The 26,267-nt window shown below is 35.9% G+C and overlaps 4 protein-coding genes across 5 annotated transcripts; 3 read left to right on the top strand and 1 right to left on the bottom strand.

Moving 5' to 3' along the window:
• The first annotated feature begins 1,130 nt into the window (after positions 1-1,130).
• LOC147403099 (small COPII coat GTPase SAR1A-like) lies at positions 1,131-4,242 on the top strand. Its single transcript, XM_086438555.1, has 3 exons — positions 1,131-1,428; positions 1,545-1,676; positions 3,534-4,242. The coding sequence occupies exons 1-3, from the start codon at positions 1,300-1,302 to the stop codon at positions 3,852-3,854; spliced, it is 582 nt and encodes a 193-aa protein (XP_086294681.1). The 5' UTR covers positions 1,131-1,299; the 3' UTR covers positions 3,855-4,242.
• Positions 4,243-6,940: 2,698 nt separating this feature from the next.
• On the top strand, positions 6,941-11,307 carry LOC147403098 (uncharacterized). Its single transcript, XM_086437546.1, has 3 exons — positions 6,941-7,983; positions 8,791-9,913; positions 11,239-11,307. The coding sequence occupies exons 1-3, from the start codon at positions 7,691-7,693 to the stop codon at positions 11,305-11,307; spliced, it is 1,485 nt and encodes a 494-aa protein (XP_086293672.1). The 5' UTR covers positions 6,941-7,690.
• Positions 11,308-14,741: 3,434 nt separating this feature from the next.
• Positions 14,742-21,396, bottom strand: LOC147403097 (transcription coactivator). The gene is made up of 10 exons (XM_086438554.1): positions 21,033-21,396; positions 20,774-20,863; positions 20,516-20,620; positions 19,904-20,005; positions 19,630-19,714; positions 19,183-19,252; positions 18,986-19,030; positions 16,193-18,772; positions 15,831-16,047; positions 14,742-15,688 (listed from the first exon to the last, which is right to left on the bottom strand). Exons 1-10 carry the CDS (start codon positions 21,135-21,137, stop codon positions 15,125-15,127), a joined length of 3,963 nt encoding a protein of 1,320 aa, XP_086294680.1. The 5' UTR covers positions 21,138-21,396; the 3' UTR covers positions 14,742-15,124.
• Positions 21,397-22,471: 1,075 nt separating this feature from the next.
• On the top strand, positions 22,472-26,267 carry PPR40 (pentatricopeptide (PPR) domain protein 40). 2 transcript variants are annotated; one of them, XM_086438553.1, is made up of 3 exons: positions 22,472-22,721; positions 23,115-24,848; positions 25,637-26,267. In XM_086438553.1, exons 1-2 carry the CDS (start codon positions 22,559-22,561, stop codon positions 24,704-24,706), a joined length of 1,755 nt encoding a protein of 584 aa, XP_086294679.1. In that variant the 5' UTR covers positions 22,472-22,558; the 3' UTR covers positions 24,707-24,848; positions 25,637-26,267. The 2 variants fall into 2 exon arrangements, with proteins under 2 accessions (XP_086294679.1, XP_086294678.1); XM_086438552.1 differs by having other exon boundaries at positions 22,472-24,848.

Genomic DNA, 26,267 nt, shown 5'->3' with positions numbered 1-26,267 from the left:
CTTTAGATAAGGGAGTAGTCAAGTAAATTAACAAATTTACAAATAATCGTAAAATATGATAATAATTGTACCCTTCAACTTTAAAATTTTATTTTATATAACATTCAGAACTCAAAAAAACAAAAAAAAATTTAGGTAGGTTGGAGATAATGGATTCTAGCAAGAAATCTTGAAACACCATTTGTACATTTTTTGAAAATTTTCATTTTTTTTAAACCTTTGCAATATATCAACTAATGAATTGAAATCTGTCAAATAATTACGGAGATCATACTTTATTACTATCATAGTTTTAAATCTCGGAGACTAAGATATCTTGAGCAAGATTTTGAAATTCTCAACCTAGTCAGTAAAACTCGGCTAAATATCTTTTAACCTATTTAATTTTATAATTATTTTCATAGAAATATATATGAATAAAACTAATGATAAAATGACTTGTTAAAACATACGCGCTTGACGTGGCCAATGCATAGAATCGTAGATCTTTTTACTTATGCATCCCAAAGAAAAAGATCTATGGTTCTGTGCACGTGCCATCTCAACTGTGTGCAGACCGAGTATGTTTTTTCGAGTCAAATTATCATGACTCCATGAATAAATCATGTAAAACGAGTTAAATGCTTTAATCCCATTTGAGACGTATTGACTCTTACGAGGCAACTCGGTTTTGAAAACTATGATTTCTATAATCATGACTAGTTTCAAACTTATGCTTTTCTAGCATCCAAGGAAATAATCAAATGGTGGGCCCCACTGATCTTCTGCACCTAACATAACATGGAGGACTTCCTATATTTAATGTTTATGAATTTTTACCTTCCCATTCTCTCCTCCCCCAAACACGTCACATCAGTAGTAGATTCTTCGTTAAAGATAACAAATCCTTGCCGTTAATGTTTCAATATCAACGGCTACAATATATTCAGTGACGACGAATCAACCAATCACCGACTTCCAATTGGACACCCAACTCTTAACTGGATATTTCCATTTCCGGTTACCCAACCACACATTACGCTCGTAATAGAAACAACTCAGTTCGATTCCTTACAGGCTGAACCGGTAACAGAATCCAGCTCATAATATAGAAACGCCTAAGAACGTCTCAATAAGACAAAATAAATACGTTTTTTCGCCCTTTGTTCTTTGCATTTCAAAGTTATTACATGTCTGTCTTCTTCTAGGGTTAGCTTTGATTCTCTCTCTCAACTGGTTTTCTCTCTCTAGATCCTGGCGAATTTGGCCAGATTTTGAGTTCGATTTGTTCGAATCAGAGTTTGATTATCGTTTGGAACCATGTTTCTTCTCGATTGGTTCTATGGTGTTCTTGCATCACTGGGTTTATGGCAGAAAGAGGCCAAGATCCTGTTTTTAGGGCTCGATAATGCTGGAAAGACGACGTTGCTTCATATGTTGAAAGATGAGGTCTGTCCGTGTTAGATCTTTGAAGTTTAGATTTTTCTTGCTAATTTCGTGTTCTTTGTTTGCCAAATCTCGTAAAATCTGAGTTTTAATTGATGTTCTTGTTGGATGTTTTGTAGAGATTAGTTCAACATCAGCCAACTCAGTATCCAACATCGGAGGAATTGAGTATAGGGAAGATCAAGTTCAAAGCATTTGATTTGGGAGGGCATCAGATCGCTCGCCGAGTCTGGAAAGATTACTACGCCAAGGTAGATTTTGGTTGCTGTTTTTACTTATAAGATTCGATTAATTTTCATTTTTTTTCTTATCTTTTAGGCAATATTTCACTTTCTGATCTTCTCGTTAGCTTCTACGTGTGATGTTCTTGTATTTTTGTTGGAATCAAGAAATCGGATTAGTCTTGGTCCATTGGGACTCGTAATTCATATTAGCTTATCAATAATCTATTTGCTTATCAAAATTTCTTCCAGAATCACTATGAAGATTGTGGATTCAAGAATTTCCGTAGCACATGATAACTTGGAAAGAAATTAGTCATCCTTGATTTTGATCTTTTTAGAGACACAATCGTTTTTGCTTAAATGTTCCTTTTTATGGGCTTGAGTAATGGGTTTGAGCCAAATTTCGGTTCTTAGATTTTACCTTTCTTTGATCTGTGCTATACACAAACTTTCTAATTTAGCACCAGTGATAATGCCAGCTCAACAGTTGGTTCTGTGATTAATTGCTCCTTTTCGAGTTATATTATGTGATAGTATTCATTTTATTTTATTTTATGATATATGGTTGATAGATCCCGACAGTTTTTACTCTTATTTGATTATTGCTATATGTTGTTCACCTTGAGTGGAGAGGATAAGTCTCAGCATCTGAATTGTTTTGTGGAAAGTTTTTTATCTATAAATTTTGATGCAGATGATGAATCGTACCATCACATTTTTAGATTTCTTCACTTGAAAATATGCCTGAGATGTTTTATCTGGATTGATTACAATTTTTTGCCTGGATGTCTATATGTCAATGGTGTATATGATAGAACTCTTTTTGGTTACTCATTAAAAAAAACTGTATGTGGTTGGCATCTTAGGATGGACCATTGTTTTAAATCTCATCTGAGTTGTCTCGGTATTGTCCACCAACGAGACAAGTTGACAAGTCGTCTCAAAGACATGGTTTGCTCTAATTCTAAGGCTTTTTTTTATATTTTTAAAATCTAGTCTGAGACGACTCAGTCTTGTTCATGGACGAGACGAGACGTCAAAATGAATTTTAAAACCATGGGATGGACTTGTTAGACTTTCCTTGGGTGTCTAAATTTTGTAGTATTTGATTGATATGGTCTAGAGGACTTACTTTTATGTGTCCTATGTTCATAGTCCACTAGCAATCTTCCCCTTTGCCGGACTCCCTCATACGGCTTTCGCAATTTGAGTTGTTGATACAAGAATTTCTTCATGTATCTTAAACTGTGCTTGTGAATGCATTATGGTCTTAACCTTGTTTTTTGTTGTAATCCCACCAGAATATATTATCATTCTTGTTTCATCCTTTAATAAAAATTCAGTAAGTTTTATTTTATTTTGTATCTAGATCTAGACTCCCCCATCACTCACATGATGAAGGAATTCATAATTTCGTATAACTGAACTAACTGGTTAAAAAATTTATCATGTCTTGTCTCTTGTTGCTTGTATTGGATACAATTATTCAATTTGCACTAGTACTTGCTTTGGGAGGGGTCCATGGATTTTCCTTTCTTGGATGTCACATGTTATTGGTCCTCTGGGTGACCTAGTTTTTCTTTATAATGTCATTGGTGTCACACTTGAATTTTTGGATGCCCAACTCCCAATTTTTAAACTCAGGTAAGTTGTTGTTGGACATGTTTATTAAGTCTGTCGCCTTGTCATACTTTCAGATTGTTCCGCAGAAAACGTTTGACTGAATACCATACCCTAGGAAAAGGTAGATGATAGATACCGCATTCTACTTTATTTGTCTGCTTTGTTCATTAGGTGTTTGTATCTCAACTCTCCCCACATTTGGGTTTGTTTTGGATTCTGTACTGAAGCATAATACATGATATGGGATAATTTTTGGTTCAGGTTGATGCAGTGGTGTATCTGGTGGATGCCTACGACAAGGAGAGGTTTGCAGAGTCAAAGAAGGAACTTGATGCTCTCCTCTCAGACGAGTCCCTGGCCAATGTCCCTTTTCTTGTTTTGGGTAATAAGATTGACATACCATATGCAGCCTCAGAAGATGAGCTACGCTACTACCTGGGTCTGACCAACTTCACGACAGGCAAGGGAAAGGTGAGCCTTGCAGACTCTAGTGTCCGTCCCCTTGAGGTCTTCATGTGTAGCATTGTCCGCAAGATGGGTTATGGCGATGGCTTCAAGTGGGTCTCTCAATACATCAAATAGTTCTTCTGCTATTAAAATGGTATTTCCCTGCCACTCTCCTGCAGTGGATCTCATGAACGTGTCGTCAGTTTAGATCGTGTTTAAGGTGTTATTTAACGATTACTGTTATGTAAAGTGAATTTGTAGTAAATCTCAGATACCTGTTACCTTTGCATCCCGTTTTATTTTTTATTTTTACCCTTTTTGTTGCTAGGAAACTTTGGAAGTTATGTTGGTTTTTCTATTTGTATTGAAAATCAGGATTTGCAAGAAGAAATAATGGGGGATTAAGGTAGCAAGGTGATAATAATTAGGGAGGATTTTGATAATTACAGTTCTTTTTTTGTTTTATTGGCTGATACTGATATGGTTGGTTGGTTTTCTTAATACCATTTATTTTTTCTTGTTCTCTTGGAGTTATTTTATTTATTTGTTTGCAAATAGTTTTTTTTTTTTTTTTTTGTCATAATGTTTTATCCTAAAATTGGGATTGAAATATGAATCTTAGATCAGGTCATAAAACATAGGTTTACTGGCATATTGGGTCAGACAAATTTTAAGAACATAGATTAACTCCCCTTCCTCCTATTCACATGGTTTATATATTTGAGTTTTAAACTTTGATGGATCCTTCAAATTGATAAATTCATGGTTCTTCATTATTCAGTATTTTAATTGTAATCTTTAATCTTAGGACAAGTTTTTTAATTGATAACAAGGTAAACGAGAATCACATTGGATATCATTTGCATAGAAATATTGTATAAAATAATATTAAAACAGCGAGGAATCTTAGTCTATAGGGGCCTAACATTTTTCAAACTTGGATGTCAGGTATTTCACCAAGAAGTAGAGGAAAATAGGAGAGAGAGAGAGATCAGATCTATAATTCTTATAAAAAAAGAAGAGAGAGAGAGAAAGAGATCAGATCTTATTACATGAGATAGTCAAAAAAGAAGGCGGACAGCATATGAGATGCAGTTGATTATGGTAGGTATTTTGTAGTTATATGCAAATAAGTTATAGATTGAACTTATTTGTGAAAAATAATGGACTAACGATTATAATTGTCTTTATTATTAATAAAAAGTTATTTAAACGATTCAAATAAATAATTTATTTATAATAAAAGCATTATGTCATTAATTTAAAAAATTAAGTAATATAGATTTTGGTCAACAACCCTCGCCATTCTCTCAATTAGAATAGTAAAAATGAAGATATTAGGACTAGTGTTTTCTAAGTTAATCCCATCCCTTCCCACCTTCTTTATTTATTTATTTTTCTCCCTTCTACTAATTTTCCTCTCAGGTCTCAAACGCACCTAACAACATTGGACCACGAAGATTGTCACATTGGCCCAAATGATACGTCAATCCTCGAGAGTTCATGGTTTAGATTATATTTAAAAATAAATCTATTTTACTGGATGAAAGACTTCGAAAATGAACGGTCATTAAAACCTGAATTTAATAAAAATCTAATGATAAATACATATTATTCTTAAGATTTTGTGCTCTACACTCATGGCAAACCGATCACGTTTTTGGAGTCACATGGACATGCGATTAGTTGTGCTTCAGTCCATGTAATTCAATCTCATATATGCATTATCAGGATACACATCCAATCCCAACCATTTGATTTGGTGTTTACACATACCGTGTGTTATTTCTTGAGTCATAATTTTTTAGTCTGCCCATGTATAGGGATATATTAAGTTTTTGAAAGATAGTCATACCATGTGAATTCAACACCTTGAGAAAAATGTCAAAATAAGAGTTGGTCTTTAGTTTTGGGCTGGTTGTAGTTGTAAGAGAACAACATTAGGAGTTGGGAAAATCATTTGCCTAGAAAGGTTGGAAAAATATTTTCCCTCCAATACGAACAATCAATTGTGATGGAAAAGTGGTTTTCCACAGAAAATGTGCATTTGTACACCTGAAATTACGTTGTCCACAGTGCCCTCGTACGCTTGCTTCAATGATGAATTTTATTTTGATTAAGCTCCCTTAATCAATAATTGGGGGGTCTGTATTGCCGGAAAAAATCGACAGGAAATAAGTAAGAAATTTGCAGATGTAAGATTAAAGATTTTGAGGGAAAATAAGTTTTTTGAGAAATTGGTTTCCATCTTGACATGAAAATATTCCTTGATCCCCAAAGAAAATGATTTTGTCAATCCTAATATTATACTCTCATAATCACTCCCACCCTCAAAACTAGGGGCAATCAAACATCAGTAAACATTTTCAGAAGAAATCCCTCGCCTAAAGAAATAGATTTTTCAAAAATAAAATATTTTTTCTACATTCGAACACCATGAGACAGTGAGACTCCCTCACTGATGATGTAATGGTGAATATAATCAATGGCACCCAGACCATACATCTTTCATGTGGCCCACCATCAATCTACACAACTCTTCTCTCTCTCTCTCTCTATCATAATAGTAGGTTTTAAAATTGTGACTATAAAAAGCAAAAGACATGATTTTTGTGACTTACCATACTGGTATAATTTACCTAATCCTTATTTTTGTTTTTTTTCCCAATGACCAATATCTCCAGCATTCTCTCTTCACCCTTTACTCTCAAATTAATAATTAATCAAAGTTAACCTATTTTGTTTTTGTTTTTTTAGCTTTGATGGACTACACATATCATCCTTCTGCACGTGTACACCAATTAAATATATTATTTTATGTGGAGGACTCGAATGTGTAATTTGAAGAGCAAACCCAGTCGCCCTTACATCTCAACTACCCCCCGGTGTATAAGGTTAAACTATCTAATTCACCCAAAACTAACCTCTCTCTCTCTCTCTCTCTCTTTTTTCCCATCTAATTGTTTTATTGGGGCACACATTAAATTAAACACTAGACATAAGATATAGTTCAAGGTATATTTTAAATACAAAATTGAAATTATGCTGTCAATAACAATAAACAAGTGGATTATTTGTGATTTTTTTTTAAAATTGGTTCGTAGGATCTTTATGGAGATGAGTCGATCGTTAATTAAAAAAAAAAAAATCTTCCTTTTAATCATAGAAATTACAACCCACCAACAATAAGTCATTTTAAACCCTAACAAAAGTTTAAATAATTGGGATAGTTAGCCCAGCATTTGGAAGAGTTAGTAGTATAATAATGAGTTGGTTTTTAAAAGGAAATCAATTTCACCTAAAATCATCCTTCAACCCATCATTGTGTGAACCATTTTGCCAAGTGGAACTGTAGAAGTGGTCAAAGGGTGGGTCCCTATTTTCTCTTTATTTAAATTTTAATTAAGAGAGATACTATTGCCGTACCAACTTTCGTTAATGCCACACCAATTCCCCTGTAAATCACCAAAGAATTGCAGACCGTTGGTGTGGAAATAGAAAGAATAATAGAGACTCTTAATTTAGCAATTTAGATCCATGGACACTAGTTACCCTCCTCTCCTCCACCTTATTTAAACCTGTGAAATCTTAAGCTTAAAACCCAGTCCCTGTTTTTTTTTTTGTTGCTCTTTCTCTGTTCTTCTTTCTTTAATTTTAAAAGAAAATTTGAGAGTTTGAGAAGTAAGGTTCAAGAGTCTATAAACATGGAGAATTCTCCATCTTTAAGTGTCGAGGAGAAGAATCATTGGTGCCTTAGCAACAAAAAAGTTGGTTTCTTTCTTTCTTTCTTTTTTACTTGCTTGTTTGGGTTCACTGTTTTATTAAACTTTGGCTTGGAGGGGTGTGAATCGAAATTCAAAATGATTTTTTTATTTATTGAATTTTGACTGTTTTGGAAAAACGGGTTCTTATTTTTACGATCTTTTTCTGCAAATCTAAGGAAATTTCTTCGTTTAATTTGAACAAAACAGATGGTAGACAAATACATGAAAGATGTCGGAGTCCTTCTCTCAACCCGTGAGAAAACTAAGATCGCTACCGCCATTATTTTCCTTGATGCAGCTCTTTCTCTCTCTCCTCAGCTCGAAACTGCTTTAGAGCTCAAAGCACGATCTCTTCTCTACCTTGGACGCTTCAAAGAAGTTGTAGATATGCTTCAAGAACACTTACCAAGTTTTAAAATGGTCTTAGAAGAATCGTCTCTCTCTTCAAACAACACTTCTCATCAGCTCTCAAGAGAGAGAATTAAGAAAGAGAAATGGAGGTAATTTCTTTACAGTTGTTCTATAATCTCTGGTTAAGAATAAGAGACTTGTAAGTTTGTAACAAAGTTCGGATTCGACAATTATTCGGCGGAGTCAACTTGGTTAATTCAAAAAAGTTCGGAGGATTATATAAATGATGTTTTAGGTTTATTTCAAAAAATCTATCATCTTCAAACTCCATAAAAATCCTATCTCGTTATTGTGATTTGAAGATTGAATGTTGGAGTTGAAGTGTAAAAAACTTACTCAATTCAGTGGTTAATGGGTAATTCATGGATTCGTCAATTTAATTTGTTCGTCGCTTATTGGATGAATTTGTTCATTTTTCGGAAAAAAAAATTTTGAATTTTTTTGTGACAGTGGTTAAGAGTAACAACCGACTTGTTGGTTCCATCTGAACGATGGTTCCTCTGTTCTAGGCTAATTGAATTTCTGGTTTTAGAATGTTGGGGTTGAAGTGTAACGATTTTACTCAATTTGGTGATTAATGGGTAGTTCATTGTTTTGTCAATTTAAATAGTTCGTGGCTTATTGGGTGAATTTTTTTGATTTTTGAATATTTTTTTTACAGTGGACTTGTTGGTTCCATCCGAATGGATCACTCCTCTGTTTTATGTTAATTGAATATCTAATTTTGACATAAACATGTCAATAAATTAAGACAAAAAAAATGGGTAATCTGAAGTGAATCAATTGAAGGTCTTATTGTTATATAATGGAATGTGATCTGAACCACAACTTGTTTTTTATTTTTCTTTTTTATTATCAGACATGGTTGGTAGCTCACTATATGTCTGCAATTGTAGGTACTTGGTCTTAGGTGAAGCTTGTTATTATCTTGGGTTAATGGAAGACTCCATGATTCTCCTTCAGACCGGAAAGCGCCTCTCTACTGAGGCGCTCCGTCGTGAAAGCATTTATCGGTCCAATGACACCTTCTCCTTCTCCAAAGTTGTGACCTTTTGTAATATAAACAACACCAATCCTCCAACAGCACCGCCACCATTGGAGGCTGAAAAGGTCACCCAACTCATCCGTTGCATTAAGCCCTTTCTCCATCGCCAAGCAGTTGCACTTGCTGCCCTTGACGCTGGTCTCTACTCAGAGACCATCCACCAGTTCTCCAAGATCCTTAATAACCGTCACAAGACCCCACAATTATTCCTCGAAGAATGTTACATGCATAGAGCTTCAGCATACCGAGCTGTTGGTCAAATTGCAGATTCCATCGCAGATTGCAATCGTGTCCTTGCGATTAACCCTACTTGCATTCCAGCCTTTATCATGCGTGCTGATCTCTTTGAGACAATTCAATGTCTCCCTAATTGCCTCGATGATCTTGAACACTCGAGGCTACTTTACAATTCAATCTTGCACAATGGAAAGCTCCCTTGGCCTTTGTGGAAGCGACACAATGTGAGGTACCATGACATCCCGGACAATCTTGGTGCACTTGGCTCTAAGATTGAGAATTTGAGGCGAACGGTTGCATCTTGGAATAAGAATAATGTGGATTACTATGCCCTGATTGGAGTAAGGCGAGGTTGCTCGCGGTTGGAATTGGAGCGGAAACATTTACTACTACATTTGCGACATAGGCTAGATAAGGCCACAGATTTTGTTGATCGATGCGAGTTTGTTGATGATAGTGATCTCGATTACATTAAGAACGATGCATGGAAGTCAGCATTGATACTCCGTCGATTGATGCGAAAAGGGTACTCTAGAGTGATGTCTACAATCATAGACGAGGAGGTGGCCGAGAAGCAGAAGGGTGCAGCAATTGTTGGTCCACCCAATTTGAAAATGGGCAAAATTGGATTTGCTGAGAAGATTAGTTCAATGGCGATGGTGAGGATGATGGCGGCATCAGTTTTCGAAGGAGTTCTCTGCCAGGACATTGGTGTCATTGGGAATTCGATATCGCAGGTCAGTTTTAAGTGGCCAATTCCATTGAAGTATCAGCAACTATGTTGTTGATTATTTTCAAAATAAAATAACTGCCAGGAAAGATTTTCACTTTTTTGGTACTAATGTATTTTACCAAAACAGATACATTTCTACTTTATAGAAAGGGACAATGACTTAAAAAGGCCACTTTATTGAGAATATGGACTTAAACATCCCCTAGTAAAGAATACGACCAATTTAAGTAAGACGTAATTCTATAAAATAATAATCCAAAAATGATTTTTCAAGTAAAATACCAGAACTACCCTTTTAATAACTTTAAAAGTTCAAAGGAACCGTGATTTTTTTTTAGAGGTGACCCCCTCCACATTAAGGTCTAAAATATCTTGAACCCTTCCATTATATATGTTAAAATATTTAAAAATAACTTAAAATATAGTTTTAAAACTTGAGTTGAACGTCAATTGAAATGAGTCAAATAATTTTATTTTTATGATTTGATTGGATGTCACAATGACTCAACCCCAAACTCGGTGGAACCAACTTGTCGAGTTAACTTGGCCAATTAGATATAAAAAAATGCACTGAGTCACTTCAAAAGCTTGACCAAGTATTTGATTTTATTAATATTTTTTGAGAAAATAAAATATAAATATATTTTATATATTAAAAATTATTTTGAGATATTCATAAATTTGATATGATTTCATTTTAATCGATTTACGAGTTTTTGAGTTGATTTGATTCGATGAACATTCAAGTCAAGTTTTAAAATGTAAAAGTACCTCAAATATTTACAAAAACGTGGAGGTGTAACATCTCAAACAACCACATCTCTTTAAATCTTGTTGGAAGGGTATTTAAGATATTTTAACTCTAAAAGTCATTGTGAGTACTAAATGGTCCATATCTTTTTAGAGGGGACTTTTTTGTACATATTATCGAAAAATAGACCTTTGTGGTCATGTTTTTTTTTTACAAAGAACTATATTTTTTTTAGGGTTTACAATTTAAGGATATAAAGATAAATTCAGCTAAATGGGTATCACTTAAAATAAATAAAAATAAATAAATTAGAATTCAGTTTAATTTTGTATGCCTGTTTTAGTAAAAATAAATAAATAGCAAATGGGTATTGACTCTTTTGATAAATATTTCAAAAATGTGATTGGGCTGGTAATTTCAGCAAAATACTCTGTTGTTTTGGTAAAATGTTTCTTTCCATAACTTTATATACGAGAGATAAATGTGGGGATTGAGATTGACTTTCACTAAGAGTGATGAATTTGGTTTTAATTTAGATTTTGAAACTATCTCTAACTCAACTAATGGTGGATCTGCAGCTAACTCGATGGTGGAGTGGCGGGAACGCAGGATCGCCAAATTCAAATGGTCACATAATCTCCAAGTAATTACAACTAAGATATATATATATATATATATATATAGGGTCCCGTTCGGCACCCTAAGTTTTACCACACACTTTAACAAACGTGTTTTGTCCTACATGGGTTAGAAGTTTTGGAATAGGCTGATTTTTGGTGAGGATGATCTCTATGGTGAGGAGATCATCCTCACCAAAAATCAGCTCATTCCAAAACTTCTAACCCCATCAAAAATGATTTACAAAAAATGGACGGTCCACGATTTTTCAACGTGTAAACATGGGGCTAAACATTTTGGAATGGGCTGATTTTTGGGGAGGATGATCTTCTAATTATAGAGATCATCCTCACCAAAAACAGCCCATTCCAAAACTTCTAACCCATGTAGGACAAAAAACGTTTGTTAAAGTGTGTGGTAAAACATAGGGTGCTGAACATTTCCCATATATATATATATATATATATATATATATATATGGGTCCCGTTCGCCACCCTTAGTTTTACCACACACTTTAACAAACGCGTTTTGTCTTACATGGGTTAGAAGTTTCGGAATGAGCTGATTTTTGGTGAGGATGATCTCTATGGTGAGGAGATCATCCTCACCAAAAATCAGCTCATTCCAAAACTTCTAACCCCATCAAAAATGATTTACAAAAAATGGACGGTCCACGATTTTTCAACGTGTAAACATGGGGCTAAACATTTCGGAATGGGCTGATTTTTGGGGAGGATGATCTTCTAATCATAGAGATCATCCTCACCAAAAATCAGCTCATTCCAAAACTTCTAACCCATGTAGGACAAAAAACGTTTGTTAAAGTGTGTGGTAAAACTTAGGGTGCTGAACATTTCCCTATATATATATATATATAGGGAAATGTTCAGCACCCTAAGTTTTACCACACACTTTAACAAACGTTTTTTGTCCTACATGGGTTAGAAGTTTTGGAATGAGCTGATTTTTGGTGAGGATGATCTCTATGATTAGAAGATCATCCTCCCCAAAAATCAGCCCATTCCGAAATGTTTAGCCCCATGTTTACACGTTGAAAAATCGTGGACCGTCCATTTTTTGTAAATCATTTTTGATGGGGTTAGAAGTTTTGGAATGAGCTGATTTTTGGTGAGGATGATCTCCTCACCATAGAGATCATCCTCACCAAAAATCAGCCCATTCCGAAACTTCTAACCCATGTAGGAAAAAACGCATTTGTTAAAGTGTGTGGTAAAACTTAGGGTGCCGAACGGGACCCATATATATATATATAGGGAAATGTTCAGCACCCTAAGTTTTACCACACACTTTAACAAACGTTTTTTGTCCTACATGGGTGAGAAGTTTTGGAATGAGCTGATTTTTGGTGAGGATGATCTCTATGATTAGAAGATCATCGTCCCCAAAAATCAGCCCATTCCGAAATGTTTAGCCCCATGTTTACACGTTGAAAAATCGTGGACCGTCCATTTTTTGTAAATCAATTTTGATGGGGTTAGAAGTTTTGGAATGAGCTGATTTTTGGTGAGGATGATCTCCTCACCATAGAGATCATCCTCACCAAAAATCAGCTCATTCCGAAACTTCTAACCCATGTAAGACAAAACGCGTTTGTTAAAGTGTGTGGTAAAACTAAGGGTGGCGAACGGGACCCATATATATATATATATAGGGAAATGTTCAGCACCCTAAGTTTTACCACACACTTTAACAAACATTTTTTGTCCTACATGGGTTAGAAGTTTTGGAATGAGCTGATTTTTGGTGAGAATGATCTCTATGATTAGAAGATCATCCTCCCCAAAAATCAGCCCATTCCGAAATGTTTAGCCCCATGTTTACACGTTGAAAAATCGTGGACCGTCCATTTTTTGTAAATCAATTTTGATGGGGTTAGAAGTTTTGGAATGAGCTGATTTTTGGTGAGGATGATCTCCTCACCATAGAGATCATCCTCACCAAAAATCAGCTCATTCCGAAACTTCTAACCCATGTAAGACAAAACGCGTTTGTTAAAGTGTGTGGTAAAACTAAGGGTGGCGAACGGGACCCATATATATATATGGGAAATGTTCAGCAACAAACATTTTGACAAACATTTTGGCAAAACATTTTTGAAAATATGGGTTACAGGTTTTGGAATGGGCTGATTTTTGGTGAGGATGATCTCTACAGGGAATAGATCATCATCACCAAAAATCAGCCCATTCCAAAACTTCTAACCCCATCAAAAATGGTTTACAAAAAATGGACGGTTCACAATTTTTCAACCTGTTAACATGGGGCTAGAAGTTTTGGAATGGGCTGATTTTTGATGAGGATGATCTCCTCACCGTAGAGATCATCCTCACCAAAAATCAGCCCATTCCAAAACCTCTAACCCATGTTTTGAAAAATGTTTTGCCAAAATGTTTGTTGCTGAAAGGGACCCTATATATATATATATATGAGTCTTGTTCGGCACCCTAAGTTTTACCACACACTTTAACAAACGCGTTTTGTCCTACATGGGTTAGAAGTTTCGGAATGGGCTGATTTTTGGTGAGGATGATCTCTATGGTGAGGAGATCATCCTCACCAAAAATCAGCTCATTCCAAAACTTCTAACCCCATCAAAAATGATTTACAAAAAATGGGCGGTCCACGATTTTTCAACTTGTAAACATGGGGCTAAACATTTCGGAATGGGCTGATTTTTGGGGAGGATGATCTTCTAATCATAGAGATCATCCTCACCAAAAATCAGCCCATTCCAAAACTTCTAACCCATGTAGGACAAAAAATGTTTGTTAAAGTGTGTGGTAAAACTTAGGGTGCTGAACATTTCCCTATATATATATATATATTTTTACTTGTTAACAACAAATTTTAATATGATTTTTTTCTTATACCAAGAATATATTTATGTATGGGTTTTCAATATGTACAGAATCTTATAATTTGCTATTATTAATATACCAAGGTTGCTCCTGTTGAACTTAATGCATAAATCTGAATCAAAAAATGTTATATTAAATCAGACAATAAGAATAAGTGGAATGAAGCCCCATGTGTGCGCATCACATGTGCACACTCAGCACTAAGGGTTTTTGGTAGGTTAGCCCCAAATATACTTGACTGCGGTCCCGTAATATCTTTTTCTCTCTCACACTCAAGCAAGTTGGAGTGAGAACATTTATAAGTTAAGTATAAATCTTATATTTACCCAATGGACCGATACTATTAATTGTTAAAATCCAAATTTGTTCTCAGTTATACTTTCTCAAACTCATCTTATTTACATGATCCCAAGTAATCGTATGTTTTCTCATGAGTCAACGGATCCTAACCCTTACTTAATATACTATTTAGAATTGATTTTTTATTTTTTATTTTGTACTTGTGCTGCTGACTCTTTTGAGGATTATTTTTCACACCATTGTAAAAAAATACTTGACCCCCCAACACTGACCATTTAAATATATATATTTGTATAGCTAACACTGGACGATGAAACGTGGATTTCCGATATTTGGGAATGAGATTTGGAGAAGGATTAGATCCCCTAATTAATAAATTCAGTCATTAAAGGGACCAGTATTTCCAGATCAAACACCAAAAATTTCAATAAAACCTACATGTTAAGTGACCATTAACACAACACATTCACTAATTACAACTCCAACCAGCATTTGCAATGTTTACCCGGAACTCGTCAACATGTTCGATCATGTCTTGATACAACTTCAGATCATCCATAAAAACGCACAACTTCTAACAATCTGCACCTTTAATCAGAATTCAAGGGAGAAGATAGTTATTGAGATAGTAAACCTAACAAGAGAAAGGGGAGATGAAATAATCACTTAAGACTTCAATAAAGAGGATCTTTTCTTCGTACTCTTTGCAGGATTGGTGCTGTTTTTGCTTTTACTACACTTGGGACAAAACCAATCCTCCTCTGGTACAGCTTGAAGTTGGGGATTACAGCAATCAATATGGATACCAACCCCACACCCCTTAGAACCACCATCGTTGCCACAAATCAGCATCACCTCTCCTCTATCACGGGACCCACAGACTTCGCAAGCAACATCATCACTACCATCATTGTCTGATGGTGTAGAGGCCTCCATGATCTCTTCTGACCGTCTTAACAAGTTGGCAAATGATTTCTCTGCCCAAGCATGAGTCTTGTAGAGTACGTGTCTCTCAAGGGAATACCCAGGCTTGCACACATACTCCACCAAGTAATCAGCCACAATGCAAGGGATCTCGTGTCTTACGAACTCTTGTACCCATGAATCAACACGTGGCATGCTTGGGCTTACGACTGCAAAGTCAACTCCAGAGTTGAGAAAACGGGTATAAGGAGGGGAGGTCGCTAAAATGGTGCCATCCCCTGCCTTCACCACACGCTTTAGTGTGTCCTGGTTGATGATGCAAAAGATGTGCATAAAGAATAGAGGTATCAAAAATTTACCAAAGAAAAATTCATGAAAGAGACAAAAACATTCGGGGTTACTCATAAAGAAACATTTGACACAAAACCAGTATAAAGAAGTAAAATACCAGTGGTGGCGCAATACACTCTCCATATACAATAATCTGCATTCCATAGAAGGCACCGTGACCTGTCCTTTCTCTTAAAAGGCGCCACTTTCTTGGAGCCTCTAAATTGATTGCACCATCTTCACTAAGGCCATTTTTGAACCATTCGTAAGGCTCTTCTTCCAAGAACTTTCCAGCCTGACTACTAGCAGTTAAGTAATCTGTCTTGAGAATCCACCTGCACATGAGTACTCATTTTTATAATGAGCCAAGCCCACTTTTGCGCTCTTCGTTGTAACTTTTAGGTAAAGTACACAAATTCTAATTAAAAATCAGAAAGAAAATGTAATTGACTAATCGTAGTAGTAATGTTGGTGTTGTACCTGCCAGATGCAGCAGCAGCGAAGAATTTCTCTGTTCTTCGAACTGGATCAGGAACAATAAAGTGTGTAGCCTGGTAAGACCAATGATGAGAATCTCTGCAAACTCTTCCCTTCAAACGCCTAATAACTTGCTGGAACTCTTTTCTTTGTAGACGATGTCCACTCAGTATAAACCACACAGGTTCACACCTTACCAAATTTAAATCCCCACCTGGTTTTGTTCCATATGGATCAGTCCTTCCAACCAGTTTATTAATCTGCTTTGGTGTTCTATTAGATTTAACATCTACTTCTTCCCTTCGACGTTTACCCAAATTCTCATTCAGATCTCCATTTTTTATTGGCTTGTTCTCCTTCTCTGCATCCATGGGCTTCTTTGTCTTATTCACAGATATGATCTTACTTTTGGGTTTCTTCTCACAATTATTTTTCTTTTCGAGCTCTACTACATCTTTTCCTTTGCCAGATGTCTCTAGTTCTTTCACAACAGACACGGGATTTTTCTTGCTTTTACACGAAAGATGTTTTGTTCCGTTCATCAAATCTCCATTTTTAATTTCCTCATTCTCCACATTCTTTGGCTTCTCTGACTTATTCACAGACACACTCTTACCCTTGGATTTACTTGCCATATGTTGCACCCCATTTTCCTTCTCCACCTCCATCTTCTCATCATCAGTTTTTTTCTCGAGCTCCACTCCATCAATGTCTTTCCCAGATGTTTCAATTTTTTTCATGACAGAAACAAGATTTTTCTTGCTTTTACTTGAAAAAGGTTTTCCCCTTTTTGTCATTTTGAGCTTCATTGTTGAGTCACCCACCTCAGACTTCTTGCCACCATTCTCAAGTTCTGCTCCATCTTCCCCTGAAGCCGCAGTCTCATTATTCATAAATCCAATATCTTTCATCGTTTCATTTGCTGAATGCTTCATCCCTTCCAACTTTTCTTCCTCAGTTATCTCCTTGTTAACTGCATTCTCAAGTGCTTCTTGATCATTGTCTTCCTCTGGAGCCTCAGTGTCGTCATCTGCACGTACAGTCTTATTCTCAATTCTGTCCGCAGAACCCAAAACCCCTTTTGCCCTTTCTTTGATCACTGTGTCTGCTTTGAAATTTGGCCGAGCTATATCAGATTTAACGTTTGATGTCTCTTTGTGCTTTGTTCCATCCTTGTTTTCTACTGAACTAAGTGCAGTTTCATTTGGGATTACTGTTTTATCCAAGTAGAGAGAACCTTTTAGTTTATTAGTGCCACCTGTACTTAGCTTAGGCCTAGTGCCCAACCTACTCTTAGATACTGTTTTCTTGGTATGTGAAGATGCTTCATTCTTCCTTCCTTTGAGAACACCCAAGTTAACAGGACTGCTGGACTTACCCATCTCAGAGTTTCTTGTATCTGGAGAATAAGAGGCCTCACCATTCTGTTCCTGTTTCTGAGGCTCCTCTGCTTTCTCAACCAGGTATGTTGATCTGCCCATCTCCTCAGCATTCCCAAGATCATGATTGGTTATCATGTCGGACTGTTTCAATCCGCTCAAAGATATTTCAGATGGCCTCACCTTGACAATGTCCAACATCTTATCATCTGAAAGAAATCCAGTACTATCAGAAATCATTGTTCTTGAAATAGGCAGTCCACTTTTCAATGATTTATTGTTGAAATCCGAAGAATTAGCTTTCGAAAGAAAGGCAGATTGATTGTCACCACAATTTCCAACATCAGTTGGATCCGAAGCATTACTACCATTGCAAAGAGATAGATTCGATTTTGTCTTTGATGCACCAATCAACAAATCTTCAGGTATAGTATCTGAATTGGGACTCCCTTTTGTTGGTGATCTAGAGCTAGTAATTGAAAGAACCGCCTTCCTCTTCTGAGGCAATGTACTGGTTCTCCCTTCCTCATGATTTAAATCCGATTCATACCGTGGAATTTGGATTCTACCAAAATCAAGGTTATTCTTGCCTTGCTCATATGATAGCGGTGAGATGTCAAAACCATCCTTGACTTTTTGTTCTAAGTGTCCTAGAAAAGAACCATGTGCATGACTTGACCCAGCTTCTGAGAAAATTGAACCTTGGAACCTCCTCGGGGTTTTCCTTGAGTAAGTAGAATGAGAGGATCCGTTAGCGGTTGCTGAGTTTGATTCCAATTCACTGCCTTCTTTGCTGAAGGTAGGAGCTTTGTCGCATGGAGAGGACAATCCACCGCTAATAGCATCTCCATGGTAAGCTCTAGTGCCTGGATAGGCAAACCCCTCGAGGCCCTTTTTATTTACATCGCACAAATCTGGACCGATCTCTTTTCCAGGACTGGTTAAGAACTTTTTGTCTGTAACAATATCTTTGGTGATATCTGACAAATTCTTAAGTTCAGCTAAATTATGTTGGATCTTTGACACTTCCCCTACGAGCATGGGCAACTCAGACCCCTCAGAAATCAAAGCTCCACTTCCACTTGGCAAGTTAGAAGGACCCCCAGCAACAATTTTCATCTCAAATTGATTCGTATCTCTATCTTCTTCTGTTTCTTCTTCAGAATCCTTAGCTTCAGCCTCCATAATTTCTAGCTCATAACCACTGTTGTGAAGAAAGCAAAGCAAAAAATAAAATAAAATCGGAACCAGAGGGATGTTACTAATTTTTGAAAATAGCCTTGGTTTAATATCATAAACTGATTTCATTCGTGATAACACGGAACAAAACTAGCCTAAGGATAATAGATTGAGGTGGCATCACAAAGCAATGGTAGAAACAATCATGATCCACAAGAAACAAATTAGAATGGCCCACCTCTTGGTATAATTAGATTCCGGAAGGATTTCCCAAGCTCTTAAACTGTACAAAAAGAGAATTTTATGGAAAGAAAACACAATCAGGAAAAGAAAAAAACATGCAATTCACGATATTATCTGAATACCCAACAACAGATACTACTTTTCCAAGTTCGTATAGTTGATATTCAAAGGAAGAAGAAAATCTAGGAATACCAGTCTTCAAGCCAGCGCTCATTGACAAGCTTTATTTTCTTCATTTTCTTTGCAAGCTCATATTTCTCACCTGTATGAAATGACAAGGCCAGATTTTTTTAGATAAGGCTTTGATGATGATAAAGAAATGATAGATCTCATTTAAATGTGATTTGTACTTCTTATAGACAAATTGTTCAAACGACGAAAATAGATTAGCAAAAAACAAAGATGTATACCCATACACTAATAAGTGATGACCAAGTAAGAAAATCTTAAAAGTTAAAAAAACAAAAAAACAGAAACAAATTAACAATACTAAACAGAAAAAAATTTCTGTGAAACCAAATGGATAGATGTTCGGCACATGCACACCTCATAAAGTTTGGGTGCTATAAATAAAATGAAGATAAGAGATCCTCGAGCCATTTTATAACTGGCAATTTTTGCAAGAATAAGAAAGTGTACCCTCAAATTTGTAGCATATAAGATGAGTCACTTTATTTGCTACCAAAGGCTTAGAGAAATATGCACCCATGAGGCTTACCATTCTCTGAAACAAAACAAAGCAAATAGTAAGATGATAAGTTCCTTCTAATATTATTTTTTTTCCTCACTTTTTTCCAACATAACATAAATCATTTCCAGTGAATTTTTTTCATGTCCCTGACGGGACCCATATGGGCAAATATATAAAAGTAAAAAAATCTCCACAACAAAGGAGGGAAAATGATATGTCTACCATAATATCATCACGATCCTGCCTTCGGTATCCTGTCAAGCAAATAGACAGCAATTTGGCTCCCGGAATTCCGTTCAAATCTTTTACAGGTCTATATAGAATCTGTGAGAAAATATAATTGATCAAAATATATAGATATCTAATAATGGAACCAAGTACAATACAAAGAAAACAACAAGTGGCAAATGCTAATTGTTAAACATAATTGGAAAGGCACCCATTTTCAGGAACTAATAAATTGGCAATAAGAACTGCTGTGAAATAATTTATACCATTAAAATCACAATTATATATTGAAAATAAAGAATCAAAATGACATCCTCAAGTAAAATTAAAGCCAAAAGAGGACTTGAAATTCTTGTGAGTTTGATATCCATCTCATCAATCTAATAGGGCAGATACAAATTTGGCTAACTTTGCCCAGGTTCCAAAAATTATCAGAAGAACAATAGTACATAGCCTATGCTATTATTCCTTATTTCCATAGATTCCAAATTCCACACCAAATGATCTAAATTAGCTTGTAAAACAAAAAAACTTATATTAATTCCATACAATTAATTTTTTATCCCATAAAAATTAAAAGTGAAAAGAAAACGGAAGGAAACTAACCGAATTTGCATCAACAGGCATTCCAACATCAAAACTATCATCGACCCAAAAGGCATTAACCACTGTTTTGCTGTCGCTTCGTGCAGCAACACAAGCAGAATCATCCTGCATAACACATGGAATAAGAAAAATATAACTCTCACCTGAATTAAACACATTTTTTTTTGTTAAAAAAAGGCCAATTATGATAGGTTATGACGTGGAGAATCAAAATTAACCCCTAATTTCTGCAAAGTGACGAAGAACATCGGGACTTACATAGACAATCTTGTCCACAATTACGTGAGTGCAACTCGGACCATACTGGCCAACATCAACTCCACCACCGCTAAGGAGCTTAGATCGAACCTACAAAAACAAAATTAAAAATCCCACTAACGAACTAACTAAATCAAGTAAATTCAACTTTAAAAAAAAAAAAAAAAAAAAAAAAAAAGGAAGAAACATTTAAAAAATTGAAACAATTGTATAGAACTTGAAATAAAACTACAGAATCGAAATCACTCGAGATAATTACCCTGGCTTCTTCAATGGGATCCAATCCGAGTAGAACGAAACGTACGCCAAGAAATACCTTCGATTGGCTACCTCCTTGAGGTGAATCTTCTTCGTTTCGAAGCATTTTTTGTCAAAATGACAAATAAATCTAGTATGGTTTTGATTGCAAGATCGAAGATCAGATTGAGAACGAACAGGGAAGATGAAACCCTAGAAATGGTAACCAAAGTTGATCGAAAAAAAAAAAAGATTTTTTATTATTTTGAAGTTCGATCGATCGCTGAGACAAAAATGTTCATCGAAGTATCATTGAGACTTGAGACTTTGAAAGAAGAGCGAAGAAAGGGAGGGAGTTTTTGCCAAAAATGTGTGAATTTGATTTTTGGTGTAGTGGCGGGAGAAGAAGATATCAGCGAAAAAAGAGGTGCACGTGTCAATGCTAAACTCGTGTGACGTGGTGTCTCACGTACGTTAAAGGAAAATTAGTTAAAGGACCCTGAAGAAGGGGTTGCTTTATAAATAGTTCCCAAGATTTAGGGTATATCTTAATATTCCATTTTTTAAAATCTTAATAGTCCCTTTACCTTATCTGTTATATTTTTTGAAAAAATTACTTAAAATTCTCAAAGGGGGGTTTCTTTCTGATTAGTCCCTAAGTTTCAGGATTTCTCTTACCCCATTCATCACATTTCTCACAATTGATTATCTCAATCATTAAATCTCATCATTTTCGTCTAAAAAAAATATCAAATTTTGGAGACTTCATTCCATAAGAAAGAATTTAAAAAGAAATAAGTCATTTTAAAATATTTTGAAGATGTATATGAAAAATTATGATTTTTAAAAAAAAATTCTTTGTGTTTTTTTTTATTTATGAAAATTAATCAAAGAATATTCTTTTGATTTGAAATAATTTACACAAGTCTTTATCTCAAGTTTTTAATTGATTTTTTCATATATTTTAGTCAGAAAAACTCAAAAAATGAAAATGAATGGATTTTACTAACGTCAAGCTCACCACTTTTTATTATCAATTTTGACCATTTTTAAATTGTCAAGTACAACAATAAAAAATATTGAGCTCAACAGTAAAATAGAAAGTGATGAGCTTGATAACAAATAAAAGTGGTAAATTCGACAATAAAAATACTGAGTCGACAATAAATAGAAAGTGGTGAGTTCTCCAATAATAATTAATGACGGACCATTGAGAAAAAAAAAATTTACTAAATGTATTATTCTCAGATCAAGGATTATTTAGAAAGAAATCCCTCCCTCAGGGTTCTTTAAATAATATTTTTTAATGGTGTGATTTTACAATAAAATCACGTGATGTTTATTCATGATCTGGTCATATCACAATGATTTCAAACCACACCCCCTCACAAAAAAAAAAAAAAAACTCGGGTGGGCTCTTTTGAGAATCAGAGGTTGGGCTTTGTTCTATTTGTTAAAAAAACCCACACAAAGTCCCCCACCTCTCCAAGGTCTAAACTCTAAAGTCTAAACCATGTCCTCCTGCTTTCGTTCAGCTTCTATAGGGTCATGAGAGGGTTTTCATCTCTAGCTTCCAGGGCTTCTCCTGCAACAAGAAATCAAATCGAAGAAATCTTCCATCACAAAAATCTCAGCAGAGAAAACCCCATCAAGGACAGATCAAAATCATCTATCGATCCAAAACCCATTCTCTCAGAAGCTCCAGTAAGAGGTAAGCTTTCACTCAGCCCTTCTCAAACACACGAATCTCTGTCTGGATTCGAAAAAAGCAATGATTTTTCCTCCTCAAAGGGTCGCATTTATGCTAATAAGCACAATTTTCCGATTAAATTGATTGACCATCAATACTTTTCTGAAATTCTCTCTAGAAAGGACTGGTTTTTCTTGTTAAATCACGAGTCCAAATTGAAAAAACCCATCTTGAACCCACAGTTAGTAGTTAGAATTATGCAGAATCAAGAAAACCCATTAAACTCACTTAAATTTTACATCTGGGTTTCGAATATTGAAGACGAACTAGCTAAGAATCAAGTAGTACAGAGTGTTTTAGCCAATAGCTTGTTTCGTAAAGGCCCTGTTATATTGACTTTTGAGTTGGTTCAAGGGATTAGAAGCTCTGGATGTAAGCTTACAGAGGACCTGCTGTGCATTTTAATTGGTAGTTGGGGGAGATTGGGTCTTGCAAAGTATTGTACCGAAGTTTTTGGACAAATTTCATTCATGGGTCTTACGCCGAGCACTAGATTGTATAATTCGGTTATTGATGCCTTGGTGAAATCCAATTCTCTTGATATGGCTTACTTCAAATTCCAACAGATGTCGGCCGATAACTGCATCCCTGACAGGTTCACTTATAACATTCTCATCCACGGAGTCTGCAAGATTGGGATTGTGGATGAGGCACTCAGACTCTTGAAGCAGATGGAGAGCTCAGGATACTCCGCTAATGTGTTTACGTACACTATTCTGATTGATGGGTTTTGCAATGCTAAGAGGGTCGATGAAGCATTTCAGCTTTTAGAAGCGATGAAGGTGAGGAATGTGGTCCCAAGTGAAGCCACATATAGATCATTGGTTCATGGGCTTTTTCGATGTTTGGCCCCGGATAAGGCGTATGAACTGTTATTGAGATTTGTAGGAAAGGAACCTGTTTTACCTAAACAAGCTTGTGATACTATATTGTATTGTTTATCAAAGAATTCTATGCCAAGAGAGGCAACTGAGTTCTTGAAGAAGATGGGAGAAAAGGGTTATTTCCCTGACAGTTCGACAATTAGTATCTTGGTGGCATGCTTTATAAACGGTTTGAATCTTGATGAGACGTGTAGAATACTGGATGGTTTTATTGAGCGAGGTGGGAATCCGGGGTTTAATACGTATCTCATGTTGATCAAAGCTTTGTACAAGTCTCGAAGGTTTGACGATGGTGATCGTTATTTGAATAAGATGGTCCACGTTGGACTTGTTTCAAATGTGTTTTCATATAATATGTTGATTGATTGCTTCTCTCAAGCTGAAATGATGGAAAGAGCATCCAATACTTTAACCAAGATGTATCAAAGGGGTGTGGTTCCTAACCTTGTTACATTCAATACTCTTATAAGTGGTCATTCTAAGGTCGGGCAGGTAGGTAAGGTGCGTGAGCTGTTGAAGATGCTATTGGAGCATGGATTTAAACCGGATATCTTCACCTTTAGTTCGATAATCGATGGTCTTTGTAGGGCCCACCAATTGGGGGATGCTTTTAATTGTTTCGATGAGATGGTTGAATGGGATGTCACTCCAAATGCCGTCACATACAATATTCTGATCCGTTCTCTATGTGTTGTTGGGGATGTTAGTAAATCAATGAAGTTGTTAAGAAAAATGAAAGCTGATGGAATTTACCCGGATGCTCTTTCCTTCAATGCACTCATTATAAGCCTTTGTAAGATGAAGAAAGTCGAGAATGCAAAGAAGCTTTTCAACTCCATGTTGAGAGCGGGTCTGACTCCTGACAATTACACATATAGTGGTTTTATCTTGGCATTGTGTGAATCAGGAAGAGTCGATGAGGCCAAAGAGATGTTCCTCGCAATGGAAGCCAATGGATGCACTCCTGATTCTCATTTGTATAGTTCAACTATGAACTCTCTATCCTGTCCAGGCCACTTGGAGGAGTTGAAGGATCTAGTCATGAAATGTAAAGATAAATGATCTTTACTAGTTTGTAGGATAGGGTTTCTGTCAGATGGTTTACTTGGTGCGCACGTCATCGAGTTCTCGGCTTGGGAGGGAAAACCCAACTATCAAACACTCAGCTGCTGTTCTTCCTACTGCATTTGTTGAAAGATTATAGGTATTATTAACTAGACACTCCATTTTCTCCTCATGAAAGTTGTCATCATCTCTGGCAAAAACTTTGAACTTGTTCAAGATTTCAGCTTGCACATCAATCAGACCATACTGTTCTGTACTATTTTTTGGATTCTTGAGTGTTGCTTTTGCTCAATCATTTTCATATTATATTCTACTGTCATCATAAATATTTATATAACAATGGAAAAGCTTTTTTGCGTTTCTGTGAGGACACGTGTTTTGGTCCATGACGCTATTCTATATATGTGACCCACTAAGTAGACCGTTTAGTTGGTGAGAAACATCTTAACTGTGAATATGTGACAGCCCTAAAACTCAATTCAGTTCTGACAATAGAACATGCTAACTTATGATGTTTTGTTCATGTGTCTTGTGTCCCCCTTAAGACTTTCAAACCCTCTTTAATATAGGCATCCTTGTTTTTTTTGCTCTTCAATGGATGGTTAGAAAGGGAAATCAGTATGATTTTTCACTTGTGGCCCATTCAAAGGAATGTGCATGAATTGAACTGCCCTGATCAATGCTTATGTAGCCTCATAAATTCGTTGTCAATAACACAAACCACATAGATGTTTAACCGTGTAATTATCCATCTTCAATCTTTATAATTATATAAACGTTTATGGTGTGTAAGGTTTTATAAGTCTGCCTGTTTGAGACCTGCATGTGTCTAGTCAGATAACTATTGCACAAGTCTGAGGTTATCTTTCTAAATGTAAGTTATGGAGATATATTCTAAATTGTGTCCTATTATTTGGTGTTTTCCAGCAAATCCCTTGGTTCTCTGGGCACTATGGAAGGACATGGATCAATCATGATGAGAATGGACTTCTCCGTAATGTAATAGAACAGTCACTGTCCAGTTCCCCGGGCTTTCTCCCTTCTCGACCAGACAAAGGAGATATGATTCCATTCAGATGGGTACGGGCTTGGCTTCACAGTGTGTTCTCTCTTGGTCAAGTCGGAGGCGAAGATTGATAAAGTTCATCATTCAGTGATGGGCATAGAAAGAAGGCATCACCCAATGAGTAGTAGATTTGGATGGAGAGATTCATAGATCCGGATGGTCTTGCTCATAGAGGAAGAGTGTGTGTACAGCTTACTCTTCCCAGAGCGTTTTTGTCCTTGAGGTATGACCAAGTGGCTTACAGGATTTGCCAAAAACTTCATCGATGCGGAACTACTTTGTATGCATGAGGAACTGAAGCAAGCAAGGATGGCTTGTGAAGTAGATGAAGTGATCTGTCAGTGCTTCTTAAAAGATCATGGCTACCTCTATATAAGTAGGTGAAGATTATGTCAGTTTATGGTTTTTTTTCCCTTAAAAGTATATCACCATCATCAAAACCTTATCCCAATAATTTGGGCTCCATTGAATCAACCATACCGCATTAAATTC

Source organism: Akebia trifoliata, chromosome 4, assembly GCF_017979445.1.
Source record: "Akebia trifoliata isolate Shusen 1 chromosome 4, ASM1797944v1, whole genome shotgun sequence".
NCBI lineage: Eukaryota > Viridiplantae > Streptophyta > Magnoliopsida > Ranunculales > Lardizabalaceae > Akebia > Akebia trifoliata.
This window is presented reverse-complemented; position numbering and strand designations above follow the sequence as displayed.

Excerpts from the sequence above, each read along its gene's own strand:
- PPR40 (XM_086438552.1), top strand. The coding sequence starts at position 22,559 with ATGAGAGGGTTTTCATCTCTAGCTTCCAGGGCTTCTCCTGCAACAAGA.
- LOC147403099 (XM_086438555.1), top strand. The coding sequence starts at position 1,300 with ATGTTTCTTCTCGATTGGTTCTATGGTGTTCTTGCATCACTGGGTTTA. Across the intron at positions 1,429-1,544 it reads TTCATATGTTGAAAGATGAG|AGATTAGTTCAACATCAGCC; the intron begins GTCTGTCCGTGT and ends GATGTTTTGTAG. Across the intron at positions 1,677-3,533 it reads GGAAAGATTACTACGCCAAG|GTTGATGCAGTGGTGTATCT; the intron begins GTAGATTTTGGT and ends TTTTTGGTTCAG.
- LOC147403098 (XM_086437546.1), top strand. The coding sequence starts at position 7,691 with ATGGTAGACAAATACATGAAAGATGTCGGAGTCCTTCTCTCAACCCGT. Across the intron at positions 7,984-8,790 it reads ATTAAGAAAGAGAAATGGAG|GTACTTGGTCTTAGGTGAAG; the intron begins GTAATTTCTTTA and ends CTGCAATTGTAG. Across the intron at positions 9,914-11,238 it reads TTGGGAATTCGATATCGCAG|CTAACTCGATGGTGGAGTGG; the intron begins GTCAGTTTTAAG and ends GTGGATCTGCAG.
- LOC147403097 (XM_086438554.1), bottom strand. The coding sequence starts at position 21,137 with ATGCTTCGAAACGAAGAAGATTCACCTCAAGGAGGTAGCCAATCGAAG. Across the intron at positions 20,864-21,032 it reads ATCCCATTGAAGAAGCCAGG|GTTCGATCTAAGCTCCTTAG; the intron begins GTAATTATCTCG and ends TTGTTTTTGTAG. Across the intron at positions 16,048-16,192 it reads GCTGCTGCTGCATCTGGCAG|GTGGATTCTCAAGACAGATT; the intron begins GTACAACACCAA and ends ACTCATGTGCAG.